General features: G+C 39.3%; 1 protein-coding gene across 7 annotated transcripts in view; it reads left to right on the top strand.

The window, feature by feature from the left end:
* adgrl3.1 (adhesion G protein-coupled receptor L3.1) overlaps positions 1-22,832 on the top strand; it is a 127,310-nt gene that overhangs the window by 56,808 nt on the left and 47,670 nt on the right. For all 7 annotated transcript variants that reach the window (XM_049472630.1, XM_049472629.1, XM_022682001.2 and 4 more), the window contains 2 exons: positions 3,710-3,724; positions 6,807-7,613. In XM_049472630.1, the coding sequence (XP_049328587.1) occupies positions 3,710-3,724; positions 6,807-7,613 (822 nt within the window). The remainder of the gene's footprint in view (positions 1-3,709; positions 3,725-6,806; positions 7,614-22,832) is intronic.

The following is a 22,832-nucleotide window of genomic DNA, read 5'->3' as shown; positions in this document are numbered from 1 at the left end:
GTCTGGAGTATCTGTGGCAGCAGTGGCAGTGAATCAGTAACGTTAGACTGGAGTACTAGCAGCAGGAAAAGCCTGAAAACACACAAACACACACTCAGTGGACTCATGCCTGCTTTATCTGCTGTGTACTGGATAACACCCAAAAAAAGAGACAGGAAAAGAGGGATAGGGAATTTCTGATGGAGAGCATAAAGTCACAGCATTCATGTGACCTTTGACCTTTATTCTTTACTTTGTAAGGCTTGTTTTATTTTAACTGAGAGTCAGACCCAAGCCTTATGTGTTTTACATTGTATACTTTGTATTTAATCCGGATAGTTTTGGTTTCACACTTCAGTTTAGTAACCGATTATTATTATTTTTTTATTTTTTTCTCATTTTAGAGGGTTTCTCTCATAAAACTGATGTATATTGTTACACAGCACTGGAAAAAAAATAAGAGAGAGAGAGAGTTTTTTTGATTCCAAAACTAGTGTGTAAGACTGGTGGAGGAGAACATGCCAAGATGTATGAAAGATGTGATTAAAAACCAGGGTTATTCCACCAAATATTGATTCTGAACTCTTAAAACATTATGAATATGAAAAAATATATATTATTATTATTATTATTATATATTATTATATAGAGGTTTGACAAAGACATGAAGAAGGAGCATTGCAGTGAACTCATCTGATCCAAAAGAAAGAAATCACCACATAGTGTTTTCCACAAGAATAATAATTAGAAAGGAAGTTCCATCTCTCACACACACACACACACACACACACACACACAGGTAATTTAATTACCTCTGTGCCGGAGACCCTTGGGAACCCGTTCCAAATGTTTCTGGACGTTCTCCGGCTCTCTGCTGTGATGGAGCAGTTGGCCGCGGTCCAGGCCGCTCTGAGACTTCTGCCGTGCTCGGCTGTTGATGTGAGCCCGCTCTGTACGTCAGACCCCAATGTCCTGACGAGTCGAGCAGGAAAAACTGCCTGTGAGCTGCAGATACAGCACTGTAACTCTAAATCTGTCAAAACCTTCAAACCTTTTTTTAAACACCCTGAAACACAATGAATAAAAAACAAAGTGCGAACAGACCTGTTATTACGTTATTTTTAACAGTATATGTTTTTTCATAATAAACACAACAAAAAAAGCTACAGTTGCATTGTGAACTCAAACTGCATTACTGACTGTACTCGTGTGACATAGCTAGGTAGCGTGAGCCAGGCAGAGTGAGGTACAGAAAGGTAGAGCTCGGTACAGTGAGGTAGAGTAATGCAGAATAATGTACAGCGAGAGAGTTTATCCTCACAGTGTGAGTTAATAAAGTGGAGGTGTTACTGTTTCTGAATGTACAGTAAGATCAGTTAAATATGAGCACAGGCCAACAGTGACCTAAAGCAGTACTATTAGATTCAGGCCTGATATGTTGAACTATAATTAGCTTGTGCTCTGGTTGAATAAGTTCTGCCTGGACTTTAGACTAAAGGCTTTAACTGGCATAAAGGGAGCAGGGGGTTTTAATGACTTATTCTTACTTCAAAATAATATTTACTTTAACTGCCTACACATTTAACAAATAATATTAAACCCTATATTACATCAGGTGGTTTTGCAAGGTAGTTTTCCTTTCAATGGAAAATCTCTCTTAAAATGCTGTTTAATTTAAGACTAGGCTTAATCCCTGTCTGGGGAAACTTGCACATAGAGTTTAGTATATCAGATAGATGAGGTTTTGTTTGCATGAAGAGCAACTAGCATCTTCAAAACCACAGAAAACTCTAAAGAAACTAATTTATTTACCTTCTGAGAACTTTCCTCAGTGCTGCTGGCTGGACAGTAATGTCCAGTAATGGCGCCTTGAGGACATCAGATGTCACTATGAATACTGTGGTTAAAACACTCTGAACTGGATTGAGATTGAAATAACCAATATCTGATGCATTAAAAATTGCCTGGATCTGCCAATTCCGAGTCAAATTCTTAGTAATATTACTAAAAAATACAATATATATGTATACAATTTTATTTTGAAAATTGTGCTACAATTAGAGAAAATACAACAAAAAATATGTAACTATTAATCTGGTTTTGAATAAAGTGAGGGCTAGTGGTGGCTATTTTTTTTTTTATTATTATCATTTTTGATGACAGTCAGGTGTTATTATTGTTATGCTACGATTATATTGTCTGTTTATTTTAAGCGGAATTCTTTATTCCTGAAAAAAGGCAGATCTGATTCACTTAATCAGACAGTTTCAATTCCACTATCAGCAAACAGCAAATTATTATAATAGGTTGCCTGAAATTTCACAAAGTGAGCGAGCGTGCGTGTGTGTGTGTGTGTGTGTGTGTAGGAGGAGTAGGGGCGGTTTGGGGACGTAATTGCTTGTAAATCAGATTTCCTGCAATCACAGACACACAAGTACACACACACACACAAATACACACACATTCCTGCGAGGGCTTTTATTTATTGAGTGATGCATTAACTGTTAATCCTCATACATATTTCAGAATACAGAGGTGAATTCTGCTTTCTCTCTCTTGATCTCTCTCTCTCACTCTCTTTCTCTGAGACACACACACGGTTATTTGATGCCATGCATGCAAAGCAATAGCTTTTTATATATGTATATATATACATATATGAATAAACTTCTGTTGCTGAGTATAGATTGTATAGATCCAGCTATTTTTTTAAAGGAAAATTAACGGCCTCTTTGGTTTTGAGGCAGAACTGCACATAAACTTGTGAGTTAAGACGTACTTCGTAAGTTCAGACTATTTAAAAATGAATTAATCTTCTATTTATATAACTTTTTAAACATTTTAGTCTTTTCTTAATCATAAGGTTAGGAGGTACTTAGCATTACAAACTTTGAGAAAGCTTTTTGATACCACCACTGTAAAGAATCCTTTTGTTCAGTATATTTTTCTACAAATAACTATTCTACATTGTTTTAATCAGAATGAGTTGTGTTTTTGTTTCACTGTATAAGTGTAGTATTAAGTGTATTGTGTGTTACTTCATTCAGAAGTTGTTGTTAATGGCATGTATACATGCATACATACTAAATTGATTTTTTTTTCTTTTGTTGTACATAGAACTTGCATTTCAGTGTATTTTGAAATGACATTAATTATAACAATAACACGAGAACTTTATGACAAAGTTACAAGTTAATTTAAGTAACTCAAGCTTATAAATACGGTGTTTTTAGATATAGTATAAGGGGTTTCTGAAAATGCTTGTTATTTTAAGTATGTTATGAAGTACTTAAGTGTTATGAACATTTTCAGATTTACAGATTTCCATGTATGATTGAAGTTATTAATCTGTGACCTAAAGTGAGCCAAGTTCTATAAAAGAATCAGGATGTTATCATGGCCTCTTTCCCTTCCTCCTTTTTTATTTGTACATTTATTTATTCGTTTATGGATTTTAATAGACGCGTGTGGCTTGGCCACAGTGTATTACTGTTCAGAAATTACGAGTGTGTCGTTAATAGAATGAATGGAAAATAAATGAAGAGCTGTTTGGCAGTTTAATGAGATTTAATGATAAGATATGATTTACTTTACATACATATGAAATATGAAATTGATTTGCTGTTGCATCATTAATCTATGGCCTGCTCTCACTCTCTCTTATTTTCTCTTCCTCCCATATGCCGACTCGCCCGCCCCTCCCACTCCCTCCTGGTGAATGCGGATGCAGAAGTGGAGCAGAGAGGTAGGTCCATTACTTTAATGCAGTTTAAGAGCGTAATTCACCATCTGCCTGTTTCTGTGTTACTCGATCCTAAAGGACTGATTGGGGATCAGTAGCTCGTAATGGTTTATACTGGGAGTGAGGAACAGAAATCCGATCTACCATCAACACTCTTCCCAGTGAATTAACCCTCAATTCACTACATTTCTTCACTCCCCCACTCGGTTTGTCTTTCTCATTCGTTCATTGCCCATCTCATGCCCTCTCACTTCTCCTTTACACCATCCTGAATGCCCCCCGTGCCCCCCCATGCCCCCGTACCCATAATACAGTTATCACATCCAGCAGCAAAGCTTGTTTTGAACAAACATGTCAGTGTAGCATGTCCAATCCGAGTGTGAAATTGATGTTTTCCATTGTAATTCCTCGCAAATGAACCTGGAGCCATGCCAGCCAATCTGAGGGAAGGACGTTATGATTGGCAGCTCGTAGCATTTACCTAATAATGAGCCAATGTAGCACATGATCAGTAGTGCATGGTGAATGAGGAGCGAGGGGTAATCACATGGATTGGCGTGAAGTTTGAACCAGGGGTAGTTTATATTAGGATTTCCAAATGCACGCTCCACATTTCTACAATATGAGGGAATCAGATTACTGTTTTTAACATACTGAAGCTATTTTGGAACAATAAACACAGAGTGACTGAGGCACAAATACAGTTCATTTATTGTCAAACAAAATAGTATAACTGTACCCAGAAGAGAATGTGGGGTTGCAGTGCTATTCAGAAAGAAGATAAATCAATTACAAAGTTTGAATGATATATACAGAATTGAGATACGCATACAGAATAGTGTGTAGTGCTCAGTGGTTGATCTAGGATTTTTCTGAGTAAGGGGCCATCATGGGGCCACACACACCATGTTCAAACCCTAAAAAAGTAAAATCTGTGAAGTTAATTTTGTGCCAACATTTTTACACAACACATAAAATCTTCAGTTCAAGTAATTTTTAAGATCTGAAGTTTCAATAGTGTAGGTACTTTTAGAATGTCGAAATTCAGTAAAAGTCATTTTTAAGATTTCAAGTTTTAATAGTACATATTTTAAAAATATCAAGATTCAGTATGTTATTTTTAAGATCTTAAGTTTCAGTAGTAGGTACTTTTATAATCTCAAAATTCAGTAAAAGTTATTTTTAAGATCTCAAGTTTCAATATAATACAGTAATAATTTCACAACAAATTGCAAAAATTATCAAAAAAGCAATACATTATAAATTGCAATATTTAAAACCATCACCTTTAGTTAAAATTATATAAAAACAATTTTGATGGTCCAGTTTTCCTTAAATGTTTAAAATGGAAAACATATCTTTGAGCTTTACAAATAATGTACAATTATACACATTTGAAAAGTTTTATAACATTATGAATGCATATATAATGCATTATATATAATATGTAAAACATCGTAATGGCTCTCATAAGATCAATCAGAAATACTTTTAGGGACTTAGAATACCAGTACGTGAAATTAGAAAGACACATTTTATAATCAGAATGAAAGTTATTTTTTAAACATATTCACAAATACTATCTTTCCTACATAAGCCCATTAGGGTCACTAGTGTTTGAGCATGGAGTTGATTATCGCTCTGGTTTAAAGGACAGATGATTGGCTCTCTGTAATGCCCCTGTTCTGTGAATCAGATTTTAGCTCACCCCAGCCCTAGAACTGCTGGTGGTAGTGCCAGATCACCCTCGCTATTAATTCAGAGCCACGTGACAGCCCAACTTTATGTTAATGCGGTTCTGCAACCAGTGGCAGGACAGGTGTGCTGTTCCAGCAGGAAAATGCTCATCCACACACTGCTGCCATCTCAAGAGCTTTCACTGTAGACACAAATGCGAGCACTGCCTGTCCCTTATTGAAAAGGTGTGGGATGATATAGGACACACTGTCAACACTCCCTTTCTGTACATCACAGAAAAAAATCAAATATTGCAACTAAATATGAATTAAATCTCAATATTAGTAACATTTTTATTGCAGGTGCATTTTTTGGAAACTCTCCTCACCCCACCACTTTGTATGCCCCTGGTTATGTGAAATGAAAAGAGGTATTGTTATTGATATTACACCTTCACATACTAATCCCCACCTTCATAATATCCTAATATTTCACAACAGAACAGGAGCGCTGTAATATCGTTTCCTGTTGACAGACTTTACTCTGACCTTTTTCACTCGCAGATCCATTCAGCCGACAGTAATATCTCCCTGTACTGGTTTATCAGAGGCGTGTAGCAGCGTCTGCATTAAAGCACATGCGGGAGGAAAAATGAACAATAAAAGGATGTGCGGTAATACTCCCAGCACAGATGCCAGCATCACTTCCCCAGAGGATGCCCTCACTCTGGGAACGGAATTGTGGGAATGGACAGTTGCCATTGCGTGCATTCCCTACGATCATGTGACCATTTATAAGTGTGTGTCCTCTGTCTCTCTCTGAGTGAGTGAGTGTGTGTGTGTGTGTGTGTGGTTTCCCAGAATGCAGCCATAAATCAAAGTGCAGGAGAAGTCAGTGTGGGAAATATGTCCAGTCTCTCTCTCTCTCTCGCTCTCTCGCTATCCCTCTTTCTCTCTCTTTCTCTCTCACACACATACACACACACTCTAACACACACTTGTATATACAGAGAGCTCATAAATCTATTAGAAATGAATTATATCAGAGTTTTGTTTACGTAAATCAAGAGCTAGTCTTGGCACTTGCTTTAAACCCGCTGAGCTTACCCAGTTGGCCTTTAATACACACACACACACACACAATTTTATTTAGGTTAAAACAAGCCTGGAGGTTGCAGAAGTTGTTACAGCATATGATATATATGTAGAGTACCATATTTTTCACACTATAAAGCACACTTAAAATCCTTTATTTCCCAAAAATCGCCAGTGTGCCTTTTAATTTGGTGTGTTTTTTGTATGAAATTACATAAAATACAGAACATGTGTATATTTACACAGTTCTATCAGTGATTACTTTTGAAGAATAATTTTTGTTGTCTGTTTCTCTTTCTGTCTCCCTGCCCCAGTCTTTCTGTGTCCAGGTATCTTGAAAGGCGTTTACCAGAGCGAGCACCTGTTTGAGTCGGACCACCAGTCGGGATCGTGGTGCAAGGACCCCCTGCAGTCCTCCAATAAGATCTACTACATGCCCTGGACTCCGTACCGTACAGACACGCTAACAGAATACTCGTCCAAAGAGGACTTCATAGCCGGCCGTCCCACCACCACGTACAAACTGCCCCACCGGGTGGACGGCACAGGCTTCGTGGTGTACGATGGCGCGCTGTTCTTCAACAAGGAGCGAACGCGCAACATCGTCAAGTTTGACCTGCGAACGCGCATCAAGAGCGGAGAGGCTATAATCGCCAACGCCAACTACCACGACACCTCGCCCTACCGCTGGGGGGGCAAGTCGGACATCGACCTGGCGGTGGACGAGAACGGCCTGTGGGTCATTTACGCCACCGAGCAGAACAACGGCCGCATCGTGGTCAGCCAGCTAAACCCGTACACCCTGCGCATCGAAGGCTCGTGGGACACCACGTACGACAAGCGCTCCGCCTCCAACGCCTTCATGATCTGCGGGGTTCTCTACGTAGTAAAGAGCGTCTACGAGGACGACGACAACGAAGCATCGGGAAATAAGATTGATTACATGTACAGCACGGACAAGAGCCGCGAGACTCACATCAACATCCCCTTCCCTAATTCCTACCAGTACATCGCCGCCGTGGACTACAACCCGCGGGACAACCTCCTGTACGTCTGGAATAACTACCACGTCGTCAAGTACTCGCTGGATTTCGGCAACAACGACAACCGACTGGGCTTCGGTAAGTGTCTTTTGTTGTTTTATTCAGGCTTAATTGTGTTATAGTGTATTTTATTAACTCAACGTATTGTAGAAAAGTGCAATTGGCGTTTTATATCCACCCCACTGCATTATGTGTATCAATTACTATTTTTTCTTTCTTTACTCCTTAGTCAGTTTCTTAAAGGAAAATGTGGTTCCACATATTGTTTATTTAAAGCGACAGTCCGCAAGTTTTGGGGATATTGGGGAATTTTGGAGATCTCTCTGGTGAGAATATGTAATTGCACATTCTACAGTAAGTGGAAGTTAAACTAAAGTTCTGTTTTTTAAGTATATTCATCTGTTCATTTATAAAATTCTGAGACTCCTGTAGCCATTTCACAAACTCGCTCACATTTATTACAAATGGTTCCTTTATGCATTGTCTAGCTTGTTCATGTCGATGTGTGGTAAAGGCTCAGTGTAAACATGGGACGTGGCCAACAGCAGCTTATTTGCAAAAAAACAAAGAACAAAAAATGTCAGAGCCCTTAAACGGCACTGAAAGTCTGGAAGTTACTGAAACTGGCAAGAATAGGGCTAGTGAAATCTCTTTATTCCAGAGAACTTCAGGAACATGTTTTGTATAACCCATAGAGCTATTCTAATTTGTTTTAAAAGATGTATAATATGTCCTATAAGTTGCTCTGCTAAAGAGAAGGTTACATGAGCTTTTCTAATACTGTAGGAGGGTGTGGCTTATATCTTATTTGTTACAGCATAACAAACCCATTGGTTACAGAGCCAGATACATCAGTAGAAGCAGAACAGAGAAGGCAAGGTCCTTATTTGGACTGACAGGAGGTTCGTAGAAGGTTCAGTACAGCTGTAAATAGGTTACCCAGAGTTCAGGGGATTGACATATGCCTTGTATAAGGTTTAGCTTACAGCAGTTACTATCATATGGCTGTGTCCCAATTTAGAGTCATAAATTAACAGCATGAGGGGCTATTCAGGTTAGCTGCTGTTTTAATAGATTCAGTTATATTTAACTACAGTTTAGTGATTTAATAATGTGCTTACTAGTGTTATCTGTAAAATTAGTTACATGATCTGAAATATTTAAATGTGTCAGATATGCAAAAAACACCTCATATTATAATTTTAGTTTATCTGATTGGTTCTGGGCTGAGGGGGTGTGTTCAGCAGAGGACAGCATTAAATTATGCAGTGCAGGAAGAAACTCCAGAGTGTGAAAACACAGAGCTAGAGCAGGAGTGTCCCGTTATTTTTGGAGTCAGTGACGTCTTGCAGGTGAATCATTCACAAAGCCCTGGAGTGTTAAAATATGCAGTGTTGCAAATCATTGCGGCCATGCAAGAATAAAAACTTGTATCTCCATTTTTTTTTTTTGCTCATTTTTTCTTTGTCATTTTTGACATAAAGGCCCAATCCTATTTCTCTTTTGTATCCTACCCATTGTTTTCAAGTGTAATCCTTCCCTCTGGAACAACGTTACCTACTGTATGTCTTTAGAAAGGGGGAAGTAAATAAATGGGGTATTGTGCTGTTTTTAATGACTAGTATCAGTATACTAGGGCCTTATGATATTGGAAAAATTTTACATTGCAAATGCACTCGAAACTAGTTGAAAACAACACGACAGTAATCGACCCTTTAATCAGGCATTTAAATGGCTTTTTCTGTAAATAAAAGCATGAATTCAGCTGTAACTGGAAATATCTGTGCAAAACTGTGCTGGACTGAGGTGCTCAGCTTTCGACATGTGCGTCTACATGCACATGCCCAACCATGTGGATAGAGACCATGCGGTTACTTTGTGTTTACTCCTGCCCTCCTCATCGCGCTTCTCAGGCAGCAGCAGCCTGTCACTCACACAGACACAGAGACGGCGCTGTGTATCTACTTTTTGTGTCAAGAATCAAAACATGATTTAATTGCCTTAAGTGACATCGCACGTCCTGCGGTGTGACTATTGTGATGTGCACATCACCATGACGATGCTTGAAAGATATATTGTGCAGCCCCACGGTACACTATGCAACACTATTGGTCTGCCTCTTTTCAGGTTAAAGGTAGAACCGCAGCTCGCCCTGGTTTAAAACTCCAGAGATGTGGGCGTATAGGCGCGCGAGTCTTCATAGCCTTCTGTTAATGACAGTACTTGTGTATTAGCATCCTCACATCAAAGCGTCCGTGTGTATGTGTATGCATGCGTGTGCTTGTGTGTGTGTGAGTGTGTGTGTGATTAGAGTAGGAGTGTTAGCGCGCTAAGCTAATGCAGATCACAGCGCATCTAATAGTCATATCAAAGGGAATATTGATAGAAGCGCAGCAGCTTTGTGCAGTTTGGGCTTTAATTAGATCAATCTGATCAGCGTTTCATTAATATTTAAAAGTTGGCCCTGCAGTTCACCTGAAAAGCACACAAACACAAAGACGACGACTCTTTGAAGCCTGGCGTAGAAAGCGGTCCGTTACGTTCGGCTCCGGGTCTATTCAGTTCTGGACACATTGAAACACTATTGAAAAAGTAAATTTGACAGACTGTGAGGTCAGTGCAGTGTTCTTACGCTGCACAGGCCTGTCATAATTACGGCTTTTGTTTGGACGATATATTGCCTCAGAGTTGATTTAAAAACTGTTATATACCGCTGGTTTAGGACAATTCTGATGTGATATGGCATAATTATGGGACAGCTTATTCCGGTTAGTTTTGGTTTCACACTGCAGTTAAGAGACTAAGCATCCTAAAGAACTTCTCAAGATCGTCTTCATGAAAGCGTCCCCCAATTCTTTATCCTGAATGGTTTGTTTAAAAATGTTGGTTAGAAAGTCGGTTTAGAACCTCTGGAATATACCCAAAGAGAAAGATGATCACAAGCCATCAAACCAAGCTGAACTGTTTGAGTTTTTGCAACAGGGGTGACAAAGTTATCCAAAAGCAATGTGTAAGACTGGTGGAGGAGAACATGCCAAGATGCATGAAAACTGTGAATAAAAACCAGGGTTATTCCACCAAATATTTTTTCCAGAGCTGTACATTTATATATATAGGGATTAATGTACAGTTACAGTAGATACAGAAATCACAAGCCTAATAATCTGTTGATTAAACAAACTTATCAACTGATTCGAACCAAAGAGGTTCAGTTGATTCGGACCAAAGTCACCTCTTTTGGTCGGACTAAATTATTGTTGTGTGAGAAATCGGACATCTCTCAGGTCACACAAATCTGACGGATGGGAGAATCAGACTTGAAGCAGAACAAAGAGGGAACTGGAGAGGATTGATGAGGATTAAATTTACCCTGCGTTTAAGTGCACTTTCTCTCCATCTTAACTCTTCTACTCTCTCACTCTTTCTCTCTCGCTTTCTCATTTGCTTTACACTTTCACTCTCCATTTTATTTCTCTCTCTCTCTCTCTTACTAAGATACATTAAAAAGCTTCACTTAAAAGAGCGATTGGAATTAAATTTGTTCCGCTCTGCTGAGCGTGTACACACTTAGTAAAATGGTGATGCTCACACACACACACACACACACAGAGACACATACACACTCTCTCTCTCTCACTCACTCTCTTACTATTGCTCAACCATTTAAAGACGCTTTTACATAAGTCTGACTTAAAGAAATGATAGGAATTTAATCTCCTTACTTCAAACATGCACTCTAACGCATTCTCTCTCTCTCTCTCTCTCTCTCTCTCTGTTTTAAAACCCCGCTCGCTGCTCTGATAGTAAGGTAATATGCTGAGATGGGCGCTGAGGGTGGTTTAAGTGGTATATCCGGGGTGTTTCTTGAGAGAGTGGAGTTCTATTGGGTTCTTTATTAAATGAGTGGATGTCTTACACTCTGTTAGAACCTTGACTACAGCCAATTACAGCGCTCAGCACACGGGCAAAACTTCGTTAAGACCGATCACCTCCAACGAGGATGCACCTGGCGCTGTCAACGGGGAGCTTCACACACAGATCAATCAGCAGCGCAGACGCGAGTACACACACACTCTTACATTACGGGTCAACTTCCTGTTTCACCTCCACGTATCCTATTCATTTCAGTGGAGAATTTTGAGAGCTGCTGTACGCAGCGGTGTATGATGTGTGGCGTTGCATTGAGCGTTGAAGTTCAGCAGAGTTCAATTTAATGCAAATGAGTACTGCTGAAAAATGCTACTGTATCTAGATTATTACAGAGTTAAGCCCTATCCGGATGGGAGTAGTTACTCAGGGGCACCTCTGTGAAAAATATTTCACACTTCTACTCAGTGATAAAACTCTTGCATCTGGACTGCAATTGAAAAAAAAAACAGGAGAATCAGTGATTTATTTATTTATTTTTTTTTACTTTTTAGTCACATGACATCGCGTTCAGTAGCTCCTCCATTTCCACTCGCTGTTGTGTTTCCTTGGATCTCCGTGGAAACTCGTATTGGAAATGTAGTTATGTTGTGTAGCAGTGGACAAATAGCTATTTTATTAAACATGAGGTGACGAAACTCAAAAGATGTGCGTCCAGACAAGATTAAAATTAGCGGAGAACCACAGAGTTCTGAGAAAAACAGCAGGAAAATGCTATGGAATTACTAATGCAGATAATGCCATAGCTAAAAACAGAACAGTAGGTCATGCAGGAAAAAACATTTACAGTTGTGCACCTTAAATTTTCTTCTTTAAATAACTTTTTAAATAACGTCAGCTTTACATATATTATTATAACTAGCTACCCAGAGACAGGCATGCCTGACATCCCTCAGTACACACACACACTCTTCTCTGACGTACACCTGCATGACTGCGTATATGTGGGTGTGTGCTGACAGGTGATGGATGAATATGGTGCTGTGTTTTGTTGTAGATCTGATAGGATTGTTGTAACATTATTCCTGCAGCCTGGGGGAGCTGTACTGTTACTACTGATTACAGGTGAGGGAGAGAGACAGACACGGGTGAATCCTCTCTTCTTCTCTATTCTCTCCATCCATAACTTTCTCCTTCCAGGAGGGCCATGTGTGAGGTTTGAGGACTTTAGAATGAGGTAAATGCTATGGAATCACTCTATATTCCCTCCTCACATAGTGCGCTTCTTTTAAAACGAGTACAAACATGAACACACAAAGTGCACTACATAGGGAAGAGGCCCTGACAGGATGCTATCCACAGGACACAGGATGTTGGATATTTTCAGTTGGTGGACTATTCTCAGACCAGCAGAGACACCAGTGAGGTGTTTAAAAACTCCAGCAGCACTGCTGTGTCTGATCCACTCGTACCATCACAGCACAAACTAACACCTCATACACCACCACCATGCCAATCAGTGTCACTTAGTGGGGTTCTAACCATTGAAGAACATGGTAAATGAGGACAATAAGGGATGCATAGGATCAGAATCAAACACCTATGTGGAAAAATAGTAAGATACCGGGTTTAGAAACAAGGTTTTTATAGGTATTTATAGGTTTATGTTTGAGTAATCGAACATTGTTGTTTTATTTTATAAACTACGGACAACATTTCTCCCAAATTCTAAATAAAAATATTGTCATTTAGAGCATTTATTTGCAAAAAATTAAAAATGTCTGAAATAACAAAAAAGACGCAGAGCTTTCAGACCTGAAATAATGCAAAGAAAACATTTTTTTATATTTATAAAGTTGTAAGAGTTCAGAAATCAATATTTGGTGGAATAACCCTGGTTTTTATTCACAGTTTTCATGCAGCTTGGCATGTTCTCCTCCACCAGTCTTACACACTGCTTTTGGATGACTTTATGCCATTCCTGGTGCAAAATCAAAAGAAACTCATCATTTTTAATGTACTCTTATTTTTGTCCAGACCTGTGTGTTTGTGTGTGTGTGTGTGTGTTGTGTATGAATGTATGCAGATTGAGCTGTCAGCATTACCAGTGTATTTAAAAGGCTTGAACACTGCAGCAGCGTTTCTCTGCCAGTCTCTGGATCCCAGCGCTGTTTCCATGACAGTGAGTCCTGATTGGTCCCGATCAGCAAGGTGACATTGTTACAGCCGCTGTGTGGGCAAAGACATATTTTACAGGCCTGTGTTTGTTTAAAAGCCAAAGAAGACATGCCAGTCCATTTATATACCCACACCAGCATCAGAGAGCAGCATGGGGATTTATTTAATATTGTGTATAAAAGTATTATTAGACTAGGATGCACTGGAGCACACGTTTAGATTTTTGCTAGAGACCTGGAAAGACTAATATGGATATTTATTATGAAAAGTATGGTCTGGTTTGGATTTGGGGTTTGCTGTTGTGTGTTTTATGGGTGTGCCATATCATACCATTTGTGAAAATACCAGTATGTTTTAATTATAAAACACTCAATTTAGTATTTTTAGTAGTTCAGGTCGATTTAGTATTTTAGGTAGTTTTTGCACCCAAAAACTATTTTCTGTTCACACTAGTATAGACAGAACATTAGGTTTGGGCAGTATAATGATAATACAGTATACCACAGTATTAAAATACTTTAACAGTATCTCCACATGTGGACTGTATTTCACAATTATGTCTGTCAACATAATTACAGACCATTTTGGGTGGGGAAAACACAGGGCCATTATAGTTGTAAGTTTGGAAATGTGCTCTGTTTAAATCAAAGGCAAATTAACTAAATCTGCACATTCGATTCTTTAAAATATGCCTGAAAACATGTTTTAATCATCAGACTGATGGTTGAACATTTACTATATAGACTGTGAACAGAATTTAATGTTGTATTTGATTATTTTTTTTATTTGAAAAGTAACCCAGAAATGTATGGTATTTTAGCCACTAAACTCAGGACTTTGCAATTTATGCAAATCCCTGCCTTCTATAAGGCACAATATGACCATCCAACATACTAAAGCAAAAATGAGAATATTTTCCAATAATAATAATAAAATAGACATTTTCATTTCAAACACAATTTCTACAAGTGTGTTAATCCTAACAGAAATATGTCTGGGTTCTCAAAGAAATAAATAAATATTATCTGACCCCCATGCCTTCAACAAGGGAAATATTATATAGCTTACACCCTATGAGGATAAGATAAACACAAGAGTTTAACATTGACCCACCCCAACAGGAACTAGTGTCCCATGTGTCCTGTTACGTTTGATGTCAGTGTTTTTGGCTAAATTTAAATTAGACATCCATTGATATCTGAAAGTTACATATTAGTAAGTGTTTGTTTGGTAATTACAGTATATCATTTTGTATTTTATCTTTTATTTGTATAAAACTGGTAATAGTAAATAAAACATGTAACATCTAGAGGCTTTTTAAACGATTTTTAGCCGATTTGTCAACCGTCAGCTGCACATCGTGCAGTGTTCATGTGAAAAGACCTGCTCTAGAGGTGCATGTAAGTCACACTGCCCTTAAATCTGCTTACAGCAAAGAATGAGAAATGACCTCTGACCTCAGTGACTCGGTCAGCTGTGCTGCCTTAGATGAAGTGAGGACAGAGACTTCCTGCTGACCCGCCAATCACCCTGCTCTGCCCTCTTGCCGACACAGAACTGAGAATTAAATACTGAACTCATCTCTCAGACTGCGGCTCTGCTGTAGGTTACACCTAGGCTTGTGATGATTACCAATTTTGGGGTAAAATATATTTTTCAAGAAATAATTGCGAGGAAAAATATAATTTTCATTTTAAGACTATTTTATGTCGCTGATAAAGTTATATTATAGTTACATAATAATGTATACATGTCCAAACATTTGTAACTGGAATAAATGTTGAAATATTCTACATATAACCATAAAAAAACATGATCAACCTCATCAGTCCAGGCCATTGACATTAGCAGGCTCATCACACTTGGTAACCGTAGTTAGCAATAATTAGCATAGCAAAAATGTCTGAGGTTATGTCCATATTTTGAACAATAAGTTGATAAATATTTTGATGAGTTGCAAATATTGTGACAAGCCTATTTGCAGCTGTGTTTGCTTCATAAAGTAGTTCCCAGGGTTCTAGCTAGGTTCTGTGTGGATTTCTGTTCTGTAACCTCTGTGTGGTCAGTAACAGTAATTTAATATTCTGGCAGATGGAAGGCAGGATATGAGTGATCTCATGGTTGTTGATATATGATTCTTAACGGTCAGACTTGGGTCAAGCAGTCAGTGCTTTTGTCCCTATTGTATGTAGTTATATTCAGGCTATATGGAGTGCAAAGTATTTGGACACCTGCTTATTCATTGTTTCTTCAGAAATCAAGGGTAATAAAAGGAGTTTATCCTGTATATATATCGCAGTATTAAACAATGCAGGACCCGTAACGTCACCAGCCCGGCCCCTGCCCACACGCTTTCTCACGACAGAGATCCGGACCATGGCGTCACACCAATGTCAAAAGTCAGGGGCGCAAAAATACCAGGTGAAAAAAATTTACCAGTGTGTTTTAACATTTTGCGTGTGTAAATTAACTTCTCATGAGAACAAATGTGAAACTAGCGAGCTAAAAAAAGGGATTTGTGTGCGCGCTGAAGAAAATGTTGTTCTTGAGATTCATTTACCTGTGGCAGCAGTTTGTGCTTGACTGAGTTTTTTGCGCTTGAGTTTTGAAAGGGGTAGTTTTGACAGTTTGGGGCGGGGTTAAGCTCGCCTCCCTCAGCGAATGCTATTGGCTGATATCTCCAGGGTTTGTGACGGACCACCTACCTCCACGAGCCAGAGGAGGGCGGAGAAATAAGGTCAGAAGGAGAGTTAGCTAGCCGGATATGCTAACATCTAAACAACCCGCTCTCCGGCACTGTTCGCCCGGGTTTTTACAGGCTGCCGCTGCTAAAAAGCACGTATGCACCCATGTGGAGGCCATGCGGTTACCTCCCCCTTAATTTATCGTATTTCACAATGATATCAGGATAATAATGACTATCTTACAGCGATATCACACATCTTAAATCACACAGTATCTTATTTTTGAACACATCATACACCCCTAGTCTATGTGGTTGAACCTGTACTGAAAAAACACATGATGGACAGTCCCGACCCTGTAGAGATCCCCATGTGTTCAGATCTAACATTTCTTTAGTCCATGATCTTCAGAGAGATGTCTGCTGGATCTGAGTGGACCGCCCTTGACCTTGCGCACGGCAGTGGATGTAAGATGAACTTTGACCTCTATGACTCACTCTCCCGTGCTGCCCTGGATGGAGTAGGAGAGACTTCCTTTTATGACCCGCCAATCAGGCTGCCCTTTCCTGTGAAAACACACACTGCGCTCGATCTCCACGCCCAGCGTGTCTGAGTGGGCTGTGAAATGGAGATGGTGATTTGGAGACATGAAGGAACGGAGCAGACGGCAGGGCAGAAGAGAGGGAGAGAGGAAAGAGGAAGAGATTGGCCCAGAGATGAAAGGCCTGGCTTGTCCTTTAATAGCTGCAGTGGGAGAGGGAGAGAGAGAGAGAGAGAGAGAGAGAGAGAGAGAGAGGTCAAGCAAGATGGGAAGAGAGAGAGACGGGAGGACGAGAGAGTGAAAGATGGCAAAACAGTGAGGAGAGGTCAAGCAAGAGGGGAAGAGAGAGAGAGAGAAAGGGGAGGGGCAAAAACAGAGAGAGTGAAGGGAAGTGAGATGTCGAGAGAGACAGAAATGGTGAGGAGAGGTTTCGCGAGAGTGGGAGAGAGAGGAGCAAGCTAGTGAGAGAGAGGGACAGATGGAAAGAGAGAGGGGCGAGCAAGATGGAGAGAGAGAGGAGAGGTCAAGCGAGATAGGCAGTGAGAGAAAGGACGAGAGAAAGCGGCAAGCAAACAAGTGAGAGATGGCGAGAAAGAGAAAGAAAGATGGAGAATCGGAGTGAGAAAGATGGTGAAACAGTGAGAAGAGGTAAGGCAAGAGGGGAAGAAAGAGAGGAAAGAGGACGAGTGAGGCAAAGAGAGAGAGAGAGAGAGAGAAAGATGTAGATGGAGTGAAAGATGGTAAAACAGTGAAGAGAGGTCAAGCAAGAATGGATGAGGGAGAGAAAGAGGGGGGCAAAAACAGAGAGTGAATGGAAGTGAGATGTCGAGAGAGACAGAAACAGAGAGGAGAGATTGGGAGAAAGGGATAGAGAGAGAGGCAAGCTAATGAGAGAGAAAGGGAGAGCAAATGAAATGTAGAAAGAGTGAGAGATGGAGAGAGAGAGAGAGAGAGAGAGAGAGCGGGGAAGAGACAAGAAGAGAGAGGGGAGAGCGAGATGGAGAAGCCAAGGAGAGGTCAAGCGAGATAGGCAGCCAGAGAGAGGACAAGTGATGTGGATGGAGAAAGGGGTAAGCGAACCTGTGAGAGATGGAGAGAAAGAGAGAGATGGAGATTCAGGGAGAGAGAAAGATGGCGAAACATTCAGGAGAGGTCAAGCAAGAGGGAAAGAGAGAAAGCAGAGAGAGAATAAGTGAGGTAAAGAGAGAGAGAAAAAGACAGATGGAAAAACAGAGATGGAAAGACAGAAACGTGGAAGAGGACATAGTGAGAGAGAAAGAAAGGGAGAATGAAAGCAGGGCAAATAAGATGGAGAGAGAGATACTAAGAGAGAAAGAGGAGAGAGTGAAATGGAGATTCAGTGAGAGATAGAGAGAGAGGGGCGAGCAAGATGGCGAGTCAGAGAGAGAGAGAGAGGCGAGCGAGATTAGTCACTGTAGAACGCTCGACTGCTTGAGTTGTGCTTCAGTAGCTCCTTCACTCTGCAGATACAGAAATAGAAACAGGAAACGCTTTCATTTCACACAGCGGCGCTTTAAAATCACCAGCACATTTACCACCGAGCGAGAGCGTCGGCCGGAGAGAGAGCGCGAGAGCGGGGGGAGGGAGAGAGAGAAAGAGAGAGGGATGAGAGGAGATGAGAGGGGAAACGTGGATCACTACATCTTCATAATAAGCCGCTGCTGCAGACAGAAATCCAGCCTAATGAAGGAGAACCATCTTTTCCTTTAGACCGTTAAAGAGCCGTCCATTCATTTCACTCCAGGGCCTTTACAGCGCTCGAGTGGCCGTCTGCGGATGCCTCGCATTACATCGCCTTAACGTTCAGGGGCCTCCAGTTCGCTCTGCTCAGTTTTAAATCTTTATCAATGCTGAGAGTATTTAAGCGTGTTTTACCATTTCCAGAATTCATTTTACCTGGTAAAAGAGGAAAAAAATAGGGGAAAACATAGAAAATATCGAACAGAAAAACAACATGCCAGATTACATCACAGAATATTCAGTTGTAGTTTTATTTCTATACTTATTTCTATACCAAAAAATAACATACTGGATTGCTTCAGAAATTGGCATGCAGTTATGTCTCAGATATGCACAGACCACTTTAGTTTCTGAATCAGTTTCTTGTTGTGTTATTCTATAAACTACGAACAACAATTTACCCAAATTCCAAAGAAAAACATTCATAGTCATTTAGAGCATTTATTTGCAGGAAATGAGAAATTGCTGTAATCACAAAAAGATGCCTTAAATAATGCACAGAAAACAAGTTCATATTCATAAAGTTTTAATAGTTCAGAAATCAATATTTGGTGGAATAACCCTGGTTTTTAATCACAGTTTTCATGCATCTTGTCATGTTCTCCACCCCCAGTCTTGCACACTGCTTTTGGATAACTTTATGCCACTACTGGTGCAAATATTCAAGCAGTTCAGTTTGGTTTGATGGCTTGTGATCATCCATCTTCCTCTTAATTAAATTCCAGGTTTTTAATTTGGTAAAATCAAAGAAACTCTTAATTTTTAAGTGGTCTTTTTTTGTCCCAGAGCTATATATGTTATAATTGATTACAGGTCTTACAGTCTTCCCCCATTTAGCAGGATAATGCTCATTCATACACAGCAATAGTTTCCCATCGATGTATATGATTACAACACTTCTTTATCTGCTCAGCCTAACTTTAGGGAACTAACGTTTTTATTTTGAGAGGGAGGTTATGTCTTTATTTGTTTTAGCCAGTCTAAAAAGATGATCATATTGTTGAAATGTGGAGAAAAAATGGTTTTATTATAGAATGCATGGCAGATGTTTATCTTTAATCACTTGTGAATGATAGTTGTCTTGGTGTTTTTTTCTTCATGTATGCTAACTCTTAAAGGAGAACTCTAAAAATTGTCTAAAATTGACTTTTGACTTTTTTTTTTTGACCGTAACAGCCCTGATGTCACATTCTGCTACAGTATGATATAGAAACAAATGGAAATGTTTTTATTCCTCTTAATTGTTTGCCAGTGTCGCATTCTGATATCATATAGTTATACTAAACAGAAAATTAGACAGTCTACATGTAGAATCACTGGAGCTAAACTGGAAATGCTGATTGATATTTGTGAAGTAAATAAGATATAAAACGTGCTCGTCCAGTAGCTGAGCAGAATCTGTTGATCTGGTATCAAATGTGAAATGGTAGCTGCCGCTAGATAATGAGCTAACACATTAGCATGCTAATGAGGTTGTTTTTCATGTGGTGTATTTTCTCATCAGTGCACATACTGATTTGTTATTAGAAATGAAATGTTACTAAACTCATTAAACACAAACTAGCAGAGCATTTACAGTCCTGTTCTAATATTAAATGAGTTTAATGTAAATAACAATTAAAACTGTGTAACTGTATATCTTTACAGTGTGTATATGTATCAGCAAAAAATAGTTTCACCCTGAAGTCCTGCTTATATACAGCTCTGGAGAAAATTAAATACAGTCAAATACAATGAGTTTCTCTGATTTTGCTAATTATAGGTATGTATTTGAGTAAAATGTACATTGTTGTTTTATTTTATAAACTACAGACAACATTTCATTTTACATTCCAAATAAAAATATTGTTATTTAGAGCATTTATTTGGATAAAATGATAAATGGCTAATATAACAAAAAAGATGCAGAACTTTCAGACCTTAAATAATGCAGAGAAAACAAGTTCATATTTATAAAGTTTTAAGAGTTTAAAAATCAATATCAATAAATAAAAAAAAAAATTTAATCACAGTTTTCATGCATCTAGGCATGTTCTCCTCCACCAGTCTTACACACTGCTTTTGGATACCTTTATGCCTTTACTCCTGGTGCAAAAAATCAAGCAGTTCAGCTTAGTTTTATGGCTTGTGATCATCCATCTTCCTCTTGATTATATTCCAGAGATTTTTAATCAAAGAAAGAAACTCATCATTTTTAAGTGGTCTCTTTTTTCCCAGAGCTGTATCTGGAAATGGCTAATAAATCTAAGGTGCAACACATCCATGGCCAAGGGCTGCTGGTACCTCAGATGCAATATTCTGGCAGGACAATGCTCGTCCCCATACTGCTACAGAAATTTAGACCAGAGATGCCCAAACCTTTTTCTTTTTTCATCATGTTGCCTGAAGTTTAACACTGACTCACAGTCGAACTGTGGTGTTTGGAGGGCAGAGGGATGTTTTAGGCGTCAGCTGTGCAGAGCTATTGAAGTTAAATGCAGAGCTTCCTGCCTTTGTGTGAACCTCATGAGCGCTGTGCTGATCTCACTGTTGATCTAACGCTGTAGGGTTTCTGCTGCTTCCTATGCATTTCTTTACTGAACGGACTGTTATTTCCTCCTGAAAGCCCATGCATATGAATATAATAAGAAACAATTATTATTATGGTGGTCAACAATTGCTGTTAAAGTACAGTGGTATAATATACCGTTCATTTGTACTGGGGGTTAATTATAGATATGCCTGTTTACCAAGTGCATTATGATTAGTTTATCTGTGCTCTACATTAATTTCATCATAATTTTAGCTTATGGATACAGCTGTTTATATTGCTTACACTGCTTCTTCTTTTATTTTATATATAAAGCTCTTGAAAAACATAATTACCAATTAATGATGATGTTTTTCCTTGATTATACCAAATTGAAAACCTCTGGAATATAATCAAGAGGAAGATGGATGATCACAAGCCATCAAACCAAACTGAACTGCTTGAATTTTTGCACCAGGAGTAAAGGCATAAAGTTATCCAAAAGCAGTGTGTAAGACTGGTGGAGGAGAACATGATGCATGAAAACTGTGATTAAAAACCAGGGTTATTCCACCAAATATTGATTTCTGAACTCTTAAAACTTTATGAATATGAACTTGTTTTTTTTGCATTATTTGAGGTCTGAAAGCTCTGTATCTTTTTTCTTATTTCAGCCATTTTTCATTTTCTGCCAGTTAATTCTCTAAATTACAATATTTCTATTTGGAATTTGGTAGAAATGTTGTCTGTAGTTTATAGAACAAAACAAGAATGTTTATTTTACTCAAACATAAACCAAAATCAGAGAAACTGATTATTTTTTTAACCTTATATTCTTTTTGTGGGTAGTGCACAATTGGGACGCAGCCTATGTTCTCTGGAATGATGGGTGTGCGTGTGTGTGTTTTAGTGTGTGTGTGTAGTCTGGCTTATCCTTTAAAGGATGAACTTCCCTGCTCTGTGTCACTTCCGATACTTCCTGCTCTAGCCTACATCAATAACTCGCTGTCACACAGCGCCACCGCGCCAGCGATCCCCCGCCACAGCATACCGCACACGGCTGTGTGTTCGGCTGTGTTGGGTGGAGGAGGTGGATGTGGGGGGGGTTAGGTGAGATTCCGTTTAAACACCATTTATCTTTGTCTCTCTGCTGTCCCAGCACTTACGATTCCGGCCTGTCAAAACACACCCTCCCCAATAGCTCACAGGACACACACACACACACACACACACGAGTCGACATGCGTTCTCTCCAGACACCTGGCTTGCTCAGTCATCCCTAAAACCTGAGAGAGAGAGGGGGAAGATGGAGAGGGAGAGAGAGACAGAGAAAGAGAGCGAGGACAGGAGGCACTTTGACACATAAATGGAGGACAGTAGGGAGAACGTCTCTATTTTTTGGCAGTGATGTGACTCCAAAGAGCAGTGCCACATAGTACAAAGCCACTCGCCAGGGATGCGCCCAATATTTGGCAGTCGAAAATATTTGGCTAAAAAGGGCCAAATAAGCGCTTTTGGTTTTTGGTGTAAATTATTTGGTCCTTTTTTTTATTATTCAGTCAAACACCAAACAAAGATTAATTTATTTGAAGTCATTACAGTAATTTCTCTAAGGTTATTTTTTTCAGCAGCAAAGTTTTATTGGATCATCTTTGTTTAATTTTGTTTAATTAATAGGCATCCATTCCTGTATTTATATCCAACCCAATAAAAAACAACCTTCTCAACCAACATTGTGTCCGACCTCACAAATGCGC

The sequence above is a fragment of the Astyanax mexicanus genome, chromosome 25, assembly GCF_023375975.1.
Source record: "Astyanax mexicanus isolate ESR-SI-001 chromosome 25, AstMex3_surface, whole genome shotgun sequence".
NCBI lineage: Eukaryota > Metazoa > Chordata > Actinopteri > Characiformes > Acestrorhamphidae > Astyanax > Astyanax mexicanus.
This window is presented reverse-complemented; position numbering and strand designations above follow the sequence as displayed.